The sequence below is a fragment of the Lupinus angustifolius genome, chromosome LG13, assembly GCF_001865875.1.
Source record: "Lupinus angustifolius cultivar Tanjil chromosome LG13, LupAngTanjil_v1.0, whole genome shotgun sequence".
In the NCBI taxonomy this organism is placed as follows: Eukaryota; Viridiplantae; Streptophyta; class Magnoliopsida; order Fabales; family Fabaceae; genus Lupinus; species Lupinus angustifolius.
The window spans coordinates 15,050,048-15,062,375 of record NC_032021.1 but is presented as its reverse complement, the minus strand read 5'-3'; the positions used below and the strand labels follow the sequence as shown (position 1 = coordinate 15,062,375).

The following is a 12,328-nucleotide window of genomic DNA, read 5'->3' as shown; positions in this document are numbered from 1 at the left end:
AGTTTCAACACAAGTGGTTTCATGTGAGATCCCCTTCAAGGCATAAAATTCAGTGAGTTTGAATTCAAGCCTATTATCAGTCCTAATACATTTGGTTCTGATGCTAAATTGTGTTTCTACAAAGTTAACAACAGCCTTCAAAAGAGCATAGGCTTCAGATTTGAGTTTCATAAGATAAATCCAAGTATGCCCAGATTTGTCATCCACTATAGTTATAAAATATCTATGTCCACCTATAGAAGAGACATATAGGGACCCCATATGTCAACATGAATCACATAAAAAATATTCAAAGATTTAGAAACACTTTGCTGGAATGGTAATTTCTTTTGTTTAGCATAAAAGAAAGTTTCACAAGGATCGGTGGATGTCTTTAGGGAGATGAAAGGAAACTATTTTTGCATAGTCATCAATTTGGCATGAGATAAATGTCTTAACCATTTATGCCATACATCATTTTTGTATGTATTGAACTGATTTATATAGGGAATATTACTAATCAAACTACTATTATTAACAATGTATAATTCTTTCCTAATCTCAATTGCACCAATAATCCTCAAGGTATTCTGTTCCTGGATTAAACATTTCACTTTTGAGAAAACCAACTCACAATTAAGGGATATAGTTAGTTTAGAAACAAATATGATATTGAATTTAAAGCTAGGTATATAAAGAACATTTAATTGGTAAAAATCATTAGAAAACAGGTAGTTCCTGAAATAGCACCAACAATATCACTACCATTGGGTAATTTCACATGGATGAGAGGTATTTGTCTAAAAGATTGGAAATTTGACATTGAGTAGCACACATTGAGTAACACATATGGTCTGAAATAGCACCAAATATGAGGAGCATGTGATATACCCGATGGGTTAGAACTAATTTGATTAGTGATGTGCAAAGGTTGAGGATTATTCTGCTTCATCAATGTCAAGATGGCTTGCTATTGTTCTAGAGTAAAGGGCATTGATCTTGAATCTTTTTGATTTTGTTCAACATCATTATTGTCATTGGCGCTATCTTCTTTATTGCTCATGATGTTGTTGACATTATTGTTGTTCCTGAAGCTTGGAGGATATCCATGCTTTTTGCAGCAAACATCAGCTATATATGTCTTGATATGTTACAGTAGGTGCAGATCCTTGCATTATTCCCTCTTCTAAAGTAGCTTCTTCCTCTTCCTGAGTTGCTTGAAGTTGAAACTCGAAATACTCTCCCCCTAGTCCTTCCTCTGCCATAAGATTCTTCTGCATTGCTAGCTAAGATTTTGGGTTCTTGGGTATTTAGTTGCCTTTCTTATTGGACAAGGAGGGGAAATGCTTTATTGATGCCAGACAGGGGCTCCATGACCTTGATTTGGGATCTCGCAACAGAGTATTGTTCATTCAATCCCTTTAAAAATCTTATAACATAGTCATTTTCCCTATAAGCTTTTACAATAGGAACTACAAACTCTTGCACTTAAACTCACACATACAAGTTGAGATAGGTCTAAAGTTATCTAGTTCTTGCCATAAGCGCTTTAATTGAGTGTAGTAGGAATCAATTGAAAGGTTACCTTGCCTCAAGCAATAAAGGTCTTCTTGTACCTCACATATGCGAAAGATGTCCCATTGGTAGTATCTCTCTTTGAAGTCACTCCACACTTAATTATCAAGGAGCTAGAAAGAAAGTCATTAAGAAACATGACAAGAAAGGGAAGGGACTCTTAAAGATTAATGAGTTCTCTTCTCAAATCTACAAGAAGGAACATCATGATAATAATGTCGTTTCTCTAGAAAGATTGGACATTTCCAAAAGGATTGTCCAAAACGCAAAGGTTGGTTTGAAAAGAAAGGTAAGCCAAACGTTTATGTATGTTTTGAATCAAACTTAGCATAAGTCCCTTATAATACTTGGTGGATTGACTCTGGATGTATTGCTTATGTTTCTAATACTATGCAGGGATTTATTACGAATCGAACTACAAGACCAAATGAAAAATTTGTCTTTATGGAAAATAGAGTGAAGGTTCTAGTGGAAGCCGTCGGGACTTATCGTTTAATCCTTGACACTGGACATCATTTAGATTTATTTGAAACCCTTTATGTACCTAATATATATAAGAATTTGGTTTCTTTATCTAAACTTGATGTTGCTGGATACTCTTTTAAATTTGGTAATGAATGTTTCAGTTTGTATAAATATACTCATTTAATTGGAAATGGTATATTATGTAATGGATTGTACAAGTTAAATCTTGATAATCTTTTTTCTAAAACACTTTTAACCTTGCATCATAATATTGGAATTAAGCGTGGCTTAATTGATGAACGTTCAGCTTACTTGTGGCATAAACGTTTGAGACATATTTCTAAAGAAAGAATGAAAAGATTAGTAAAAAATGAAATCCTTTCAGATTTAGATTTTACAAATATGAATATTTGTGTGGATTGTATTAAAGGTAAACAAACAAAACCCACAGAGAAATGAGCCACAAGAAGCACTAAGCTTCTTGAAATTATACACACATATATTAGTGGACATTCTCATGTTAATTCTTTCAATAAGGGAAAATATTTCATTACCTTCATTGATGATTATTCATGTTATAGATATATCTATTTATAGTCTGATAAATCTCAAGCGTTGAAAGCCTTAGAGATTTACATTACTAAAGTTGAAAGACAATTAGACAAAAAGGTGAAAATTATCAGGTCTGGTCGAGGTGGTGAGTATTATGGAAGATATGATGAAAACGGACAATATCCAGGTTCATTTGCTAAATTCATCTTTACTCATTTCATTGTGGACTTATGCTTTAAATATCGCCATGTACTTATTAAATAGGGTTCCTAGTAAGGCAACTCAAAGACTCCTTTTGAACTGTGGACAAGAAGGAAACCCAGTTTAAGGCACATCATGTTTGGGGATGCCCGGCGGAAATTACAATTTATAATCCACAAGAAAAAAACTGGATGCAAGAATAATAAGTGGTTATTTCATTTGATATCTAGAAAAATCAAGTGGGTATAGATTTTATTGTCTGAACCATACTACAATAATTGTTGAAACTGAGAATGCTGGATTCATTGAGAATGATGAGATTAGTGGGAGTGAAACACCACGTAAAGTTGAAATTCAAGAAGTGAGGGAACAAGTTCCATTTACTTGTGTCCCTAATAATGGTGTTCCTCAAGTTATTGAACCAATTATTAATGATGGAGAGCAATAAAATAATCTCATTATGGAAAATGAAGTTGATGAACCTATAGTAGAAGAAACACACGAGATAGCATTAAGAAGATCTCAAAGAGAAAGACGAACTGTTATTCCTGATGATTATGTGGTTTACCTACATGAGTCAGAATATGACACAGGAAGTGAGAATGACCCATTACGTTTTCACAAGCCATTGATAGTGATAATGCCAATAAATGGTTAAATGTCATGAAATATGAGTTAAATCTATGAAACAAAATGAGGTTTGGGACCTTGTTGAGTTACTAGAAGATTGCAAAACAGTTGGTTGTAAGTGGGTTTTTAAAACCAAACGTGATTCTTGTGGTAAGTTAGAACGTTATAAGGTCAAACTTGTAGCAAAAGGCTATACTCAAAAGGATGACATTGACTATAAAGAGAAATTTTCACTAGTCTCTAAGAAAGACTCACTTAGGATTATCATGGCATTAGTGGCTTATTATGATTTGGAGTTACACCAAATGGATGTGAAAACCATATTTCTAAATCTAAATGAGGATTTAACATAAAATGTCTATATGGATCAACCAATGAGATTGATAGAAAAAGGAAAAGAACACATGGTGTGTAAACTTAAGAAATCAATATATGGACTTAAACAAGCTTCACGACATTGACATCTTAAGTTTAATGATACTACTGTATCCTTTGGGTTTAAGGAAAACATTGTTGATCGATGTATATACCTAAAGGTCAGTGAAAGTAAGTTTATCTTCTTGGTTCTAAATGTTGAGATCATCTTGCTTGCAACTAATGATCTTGGTCTTTTAAATGTGAGTAATATGTTTCTATCTACAAAAATTGAAATGAAATATATGGGTGAGGCAAGCTATGTGATTGGAATAGAAATATTTCGTGATAGATCACAAGGACTTTTAGGCTTCTCTCAGAAAGTATATATTAACAAAATTTTAGAGAGATTCAGAATGGATAAATGTTCAGCATCTCCCATTTCAATTCAGATAGAAGACAAGTTTAGTATGATGCAATGTCCAAAGAATGATTTAGAACAGAAGCAAATGGAAGAAATTCATTATACACTATAAATGGGAGTTTAATGTATGCTCACACTTTTACGCGACCAAATAATAGTTTTGTAGTTGGAATGTTAGGAAGATACTAGAGTAATTCTGGTATAGAATATGGGAAAGTTGAAAAGAAAGTTCAGAGATACTTACAAGGTACAAAGGATCACATGTTTACTTATAGGAGATCAAATCATCTTGAGGTGGTTGGATATTCAGATTTAAACTTTGTAGGATGCATAGACACAAGAAAGTCTACTTTCGTTATGTATATTTATTAGCCGGAGGAGCTATCTTATGGAAGAGTGTGAAGCAGACTATCATTGATGCATCCACTATGGAAGCTGAATTTGTGGCATGCTTTAAGGTCATAGTTCATGCTAAATGGCTACAAAACTTTATTTCAAGACTTGAGGTTGTCGACAGTATTGCCAAGCCGCTGAAAATTTATTGTGATAATTTCGTAACAGTCTTCTTTTCTAAAAACGACAAGTATTCCAAAGGTGCTAAACATATGGAGGTGAAATAATTTTTCGTTAAAGAAGAAGTTCAGAAACTTAGAGTGTCAATTGAGCATATTAGCACTAACCTTGTGATTGCAGACCCTTTGACGAAAGGGTTACCGCCCAAAATGTTTACTGGTCATGTCAAAAATATGGGTATTATGTCTACGAATGAATATTGAACATTATGTTATTAATAAAGTCTCAATATTTTGACACTCTGAGCTTGTTAATATTTAAGTTTCTGATCAGTATTTTATTTTCACACTCATGTACACATGTGAGAATAGTAAATGTTGAAAATAAAATTTTCTTTATAAATGACATTATTATATGATTCTCTTTAACGTGTCATGTTAGGATTAAGGCTAATATAGTAGTACATGAAAGAGACTATATCGAATAAATGATGTACAACCGTCATGACTCTTATTAGTTCTTGTTCTTAATCATGACTTGTAATATAATGAATATGGAAAACATATTCTGATTATGCGCATTATGTTTGATATATAGCATATCATGAATTGTATTGTCACATAAGCTAAGTGGGGAGAATGTAAGAAATGCCTCATGTTACATGAATGACTATGTTATTTTGTTTTGAATAGTGTAACTCTTGAATTGTAGAGCTGTGAATGAAATGGTAAGACTCTTGGAAAAGAGTTTATATATAGTGCTTGATAGAAGCATTATTCTCATCAGAAAAAGACTTTAAACATTGTCTTTATCTTTTCCCAGAAACGTTGTTCTACTAGCCATCAATAAAGGAAGAGCATAGAAAGAAAGGGAATGAGATAGTAGAGTTTCTCTATTGACGAAGAACAACACACATCAAAGAAAGGAGGATCGTGTCGCCATGGATAGAGGAAATCCACAACCTTTATTACATGTGAAACCTATAAATTCTTAAGATCCATTTACACATGGTTTCCATAAAAAAAAAACTTACAATTTTCACACCTAAAAAAAATCACATCCATCTTATAAACTCATTTGTCTAATGGAGAAATCAAGGCATATCAACCTTACTAAAATATTTTATACAAGGTTTTAAATATCAATCATTGTTTTGGTCTTGTGTTTTTTGCAATAATGTATGTTTAAGAACAATGCAATATGAATTGTGCTCGTTGTAGTGTGATCTGTTCACGAGTTTTAACAAAAAAACATGAAAATGATGATGATGGAAAGAAACTACGAATAGACAATGGATATATTGATGATGACTTGATATTGCGACTATGACTCGATTGGATGATGGAGATGGGTGATGTGATGCCTATGATAGTGGAGTGACCTTCGATGCCACAGGCGATGACACCCTCTTGCATTGAATCAAGTCTAGTGGTAGTGCGAGACGAGAGTTGAAGGAGCAAATAGAGACGATGATGCCATGTCGCGACAATAATATTATCATATCGGCTCCATTGTGGTCGTAACGTTGTTCTGTTGTTGTACACTTTTGTATATTCTGCTCATACCAATAACTTGTTTTGTTTCATCATCTAGAGTGACCGATTCCATTATGTTTCGACCATATCGCTTGTTTCGTTCCATTTTTAAAAACCTTGATTCTTAATAAAAATAGGAAATCTTGGTGTGAAAGCATTATTCAAAGCCTAATGTATCCACTTTGTTGGTGTAATCAAGGAAAATCAATTGTGTTTGCATAGATACATCTATCTCAAAACTATACGAGTCAAAAAACTAATATTGCAATTTTAAAGTATTTATTTTAAATTAGTATGGTAATTAATTATTTGGATTGTTTTTTAACATTATCTTTACATCACATTGACAAGTATACTAGTTTTAAATGAAATGTTGTCTATGAAATTTGAATATAAAAAATCAAGAAAAAAAGAATTGTGACTAGTTGGGCCATATACTTGTGGTTCATGTGAAGAGAAAAGATTCAAATCCTGGAAAAAGGAGTCAAGTTTTAAGGAAACTAAAATATAGCATGGACAAATACATCAATGACCTCAAGAAATATCCACTAAGAAAGTCTTCACTGACATTGATAGTGAAAGATATTGGCATTCATTCTTTGGAATATAATGCCTATTGTTGTCACTTAATGCCTCCTTCACAAGTATCAAATCAAATCACTCTTCTTCTTCACCACCCTCTTATCCTTCTAAAATTTTGATCTAGAAAAATTGCTCACTTTTACTCATCATTTTCTTATAATCTCAAATCGTATGTATTATCCTAACTCATATCGTAAGTGAGAAATTTTGTTAGGATGAAAGGTAGATTATTCCATTTGAGCATACACATTTTTGTTTCTCAGTCATTTATTAGTTTTCTATATACTTGTTTTGCCCTTGTTCTGAAGAACTTACAAGGTTTTTGGTGTTAGTTTCAGTTTTATAGGAATATACAACGCCTGCACCTATGACTATGAGTGATGAAGGGATGGATCATAGAGAATCAATTTATGAGGTAAATTAAATGTCGTATAAATCATAAAATCAATAATTTAATGACCTATTTTTTATGTATGATTGTTGAGTATTATTCTTTGGGAACCCCTAAAATCAAGTGATCTCGTTGTATGGAAGTGAATTCTTTTACAAAAAAGAGATCTCCTTGTGGTGAGAGGAAAAACATGAATTTGTAATAGCTTATTGCTTTAAAGGACGACTAAGTACACGAAACTCCTACCTAGTAGAGTCTACAATAATATATGTAGTTTTATCCTCGTAAATGAATAAAATATTTTGAAGAATTAGCTTATCGCTTTCTCCCAAATATTCTTATTTCTAAGACCAATAGTCACCTATCCTCCTCTTGATATGCTTTTTTTTTTCCAACCCTATCTTGATATGACATTCTCCATTATTTTGGAATAGGTTAATTTCTCCTTCCCCCATTTTATATAAAAATTCTAATCAAATTTTCCTTGTTATAGGTTGGTACCTCATCAAATTCAACTATGAATACTAGAGCCAACAACATACAACGAGCAAGTGACATTGTTGTTGGAGTCTCAACACATGTTGATCCAACTAAGGCTAAAATAATTGATCTTGCTTACTCAGCTATGGATGAGTTGATTGTGTTGGGGCTTGTAGGGGAACCTTTATGGCAACCTAAAAAACATGATAGACATCAAACTCTAAATAGCATCGAGTACTTAAGACAATTTGGTATGATTGATGAATCATTGAGGGGTATTATTAAGTTGGTTGAGGTTGGAGAACCTCAAAGTTTACCAAGTCTAGAATCATATCTACTTGAACCTTCAATGTCAAATGCAACTCAAAATGTAGCTCTACAAGTTGAAGCCTCAAGAGATGTGGAATATATCAAAATGAGTCCAATGAAACTCATTGAATTACTTATGGATATGGTAGTTTAACTCACCATCTCTCTCTATATATACATGTACTATAGTGATTCAAGTAACAATAAATATATATATGTATCCTTGTGGATCTCATTGTTGGTTATTGTTTAGAATCAATGGGGGAGAGAGTTTTACAACATTGTCTCAAGGACAACAATGGTAAGAACCTTGCTAGATGGAGTGGAAGGAAGCAATAATGGAAAATTGCTTGTGGTAAGTAGAGTATTATCTTTCTTCTAAGTATGTATTAATGATATATGAATCGAATTCTAATGTAAAAATGTTTGAATATCAATATTGCTTGCATAAATTTCAAAGTATATCCTTTTCTTTTTCAGATGAACACAGAACTTCATTTACCAACACCATTTGTTCCAACTCGAGAGTGTTACTTTGCAAGGTACTGCAAACAATTATCTCAAGAGACGTGGGGGGTAGTAGATGTATCATTGGAGAAGTTTATTGCATCTCCATCAAAATATATTCGAAGAAGACCCTCAGGATCTTTGATTCAAGGAATGCCAAATGGATTCTCCAAGGTTGTTCTAACATTATTATTACTTCATTATTCCAACTGAATTTCCTTTTCATCATGAATAATTCACTATGCACATGTTTATTTATTTCGGGTTTAATTAAGTGTGAAGTCCTGAATATTAGATATGAGGTAAAGAGTGAAGAGTTTATAAGTGGAAAAGACTGTGAAACTTTCACCTTAAAATTTTGGTTCTAGACGTAATGTTTTACTTGTAAGTGATGTTCAATCTTCCTATACTCTACTAACAATAGATTTCTTAGTGGTTAGAAGCTCTCCGGCCTGCGGTTGTGTTGGATCCAACAATTTATATCTCACTTCATTCTCTAGAGTTTCTTTATCATTTGATGGCATTTTACTCCCTATATCATCTATACACATATGGTATAATTAATCCATCTATCCTTTATGTCAGGATATGGGTTCTATATTTTTTTTATCGGCAATTGTTAGTATGTAAATATTTTGTTGTGGGTGAGACTTCATTCTCAATCTCCTTCACCCTAACTATTAAATCACCTTATAACTCCCATTTTTTGTTGATGATGAGTCTCAAACCTACAACCTCCTGCACTCCAATCCTTAAGTCTTCTCTCTTCACCATATCACCTTATGACTACGATAAGTGTTCTATATTGGTGTATGTTCAAGAAGCATTTTTTGTTTCCCATTAAATCTGCTTATTTTTTAAGCTATAATCTGTGTAATTTTGATTCATTTAATATCCATACATTAGGTTATATGGGTAGAGCATGTGGAAGCAGACCATGGGCAAGTGAACAAAAAATTGCAACCACTATTTGGTGCAGGTTACGCTTTTGGTGCAACACGTTGGCTTGCTTCTATAGTTCAGCATAATGAATGGTCTGAAACTTTGAAAGAACCAACACTTGCTGCAGATGATAGAGGTACCTCTATTATTATTGCACCTTTCTTTTTAAGTGTATCAAACAAAGAAACCCTTTTTTTTTGTAAAGGAAGAATGGGTCATGATACCCGTGATTCAAATTATGGACCGTATTATATGATGCGCCTCTGTAATATTGTTATTATGGTGATTGCGGTGGCAACCATATCACACCGCAATTATAGTGTGACACCAAATCACGATTATGTGGTTATATCTGGCCGTACTGCAATCAAATTAGACTGTACCTAGGCAATATCAGATGACATCAAATTCAAAAATAATTTTCAATCACAAAAATTAATTCACACCGAAATAATAACCACAATCACGACTGCAACCACAATTTAAAATATTGAATATTAACCTTAACTTCATTCTTGTACTATTTAACAATACATAGCTTTATCAATTACTTCAATTAACTATTGTTTATTATATGTTGTTTCACATAGTTCTTATATCAAAAGCTGGGAGGATGAGTTTCTTAAATATGGGAGATAGAATGATGAGAACCTTTTGTAGTGATATCAATGCTTCAACTAGAAATCCATGGAAGCAAATACCTTCATTTTATGGTTCTACAGATGTAAGATACATTGTCAAGAATAATAATAATAGTGAAACAGGAAAGCCTCCTGGAACATCAGTGATATTCACTACATCTGTGTGGATTCATGCCTCCCCAAATCGATTATTCAACTTTCTTCGCCATGAGAGTTCTAGGAAAAAGGTATGATCAATACATTAAATTAAATTAAGATAACAAAATATCTTCCAGGAGATAAATTATTTCATTTATACCCACTAAAATCATGACATGTGTCATATTTAATCATTTTCTATAAATATATTTTTAAAAATTAAATAAAATAATACACATGTCATACTTTTAGTAACTTGAGGAGATAAATTATCTTCTGATATAAAAAAATATTTTATTCTCTTAACATAATTATAATTATATCTTTTGATTCATGTAACCAAAGTTGTTTTATCATATTTTTGACTTTTTAAATAACTTTTTGATAAAATGCTTTTAATGGTGTTGTTTTTTAAGAAACAACAAAAATAAATGATATACATTTTTTTTTTGTTATGGGAATGGGTAAAATGATATACATTTAAGAAAATATACTTCCTACTTTTTATTGTAAAAAACATTAATTTTAATATTTTGATTTGAAAGATGTGAAAATAAAAGAATTCCTTAATATATTGTCAATGTTGTTCTTGTTCATTTTAGCTGGTTAATTACTATGACTCTTACTATGTGGTGGATGATTTGGATGCACTGTGACACCCTTAATAGAACCTAGGTTTTAAGTGAATATAAAAATACTCTCTTTTTATAAGTAAATAAAGTGACATTTTATAATAAAAAAAGGAGAGAAAGAGATGATGAACAGTAGTTCAGTCCACACAAGTCTAAAAAGAAATTAACAAACAAGTATAAGAATAATTTTTATGTACTACTAAGGGTATATTTTTAATTTTTTTGGGTAAGAAACTAATCTCTTTCGAAATGTGTATTTACCCATCCTAACAAGTGTCCCAGTAATTAAAACTTTTTTGTCTTTTTGAAAATTTAGGAGAACTTTAAACTAATAGATCAACGTCTTGTTGATAATTATACGATTAATTAGAAGCATGGAATTAACACACACATGTTTCTCCTCATTACATGCAATGTTTTCATCATAATCAACTCTAAGTATATGACCCTCCTCAAGTAGTAACAAGTCTTCTAGGAAGTATAAAGTATGAGAATACAAACAACAAATTGGATGTAAGGGAAGTGTAGAGTATGAGAATACAAACATTTTAGCTTGCACTAAATTTAATTTATTAGTAGTATTATTAAATGATTAATTTTAATTTAATCTTAGTGTGTCTTGATTTGAATTCTGAAATTTAAAAAGTCTTTAAACTTTAAAATTGATTAGTGAATAACTAATAACAATAATAAAATCCATCTTAATTTTGTTGTCAAATCTGTTTCTTCTTCAACATGACCAATTAATTAACATGACATGTAATACCATATGTTTTAACATATTTAATGAATCTAATATTTAGATATTGTATGTATAAAGATTTTTATACGTCAAGAAATTAATGATGATTGAATATGAATGTCAGATGATCAGTGTTAGTATATACATCTTTTTTCTAATATGTTTCTATTCTTTTCTTTTACTATATAATATACAGTGGGATTTACTTTCACGCCAACTTTTAATTCGAGAATTTGCATACATAAACATTGGCAGAAATCCCAAAAATCGTGTTTCCTTAATGAGAGCAATTGTAAGTATTTTCTTTCATTAATATACTAATTTGTTTTTGTTTTTTTGTAGTTTTTATTCACAAAACAACAATTAAAACCTAATAATTACTTTTCCATTTTGCATTTTTTAGAATTCTGAAGACAAGACTGATATATATTATATTCAAAAGAGTTACACAGATTCAATTGCTTCCTATGTGGTTTATGCTCCATTAGATGAATCTGCTTTGAAAAGTCTTTCAAATGGATCAAACCCTGAAATTGTAATGATGTTACCATCAGGGTTTACTATTCTTCCTGCAAGATTCTCAGATAATAATAATGGTGATGGAAGTCTTCTAACTATTGCATTTCATAGCATTGAAAGTACCAGTATTAGGTCAAGTATTCCTTCTGAATCAGTTGAAATACTCTACAAAGTTATTACAGAAACCATTTCTGCTATAAAGGATGCAATGATGTAA

At 31.7% G+C, this 12,328-nt stretch overlaps 1 protein-coding gene across 1 annotated transcript; it reads left to right on the top strand.

The window, feature by feature from the left end:
- Positions 3,233–12,328, top strand: LOC109363630 (homeobox-leucine zipper protein MERISTEM L1-like). Its single transcript, XM_019609883.1, has 10 exons — positions 3,233–3,425; positions 4,553–4,638; positions 7,157–7,225; positions 7,695–8,135; positions 8,244–8,345; positions 8,471–8,671; positions 9,404–9,575; positions 10,030–10,307; positions 11,789–11,884; positions 11,996–12,328. The coding sequence occupies exons 1-10, from the start codon at positions 3,233–3,235 to the stop codon at positions 12,326–12,328; spliced, it is 1,971 nt and encodes a 656-aa protein (XP_019465428.1).

Coding starts and splice junctions, on each gene's coding strand:
- LOC109363630 (XM_019609883.1), top strand. CDS start 3,233: ATGGAAAATGAAGTTGATGAACCTATAGTAGAAGAAACACACGAGATA. Junction 4,639..7,156: donor AATTTGTGGCATGCTTTAAG/GTCATAGTTCAT, acceptor TCAGTTTTATAG/GAATATACAACGCCTGCACC. Junction 9,576..10,029: donor ACTTGCTGCAGATGATAGAG/GTACCTCTATTA, acceptor TGTTTCACATAG/TTCTTATATCAAAAGCTGGG.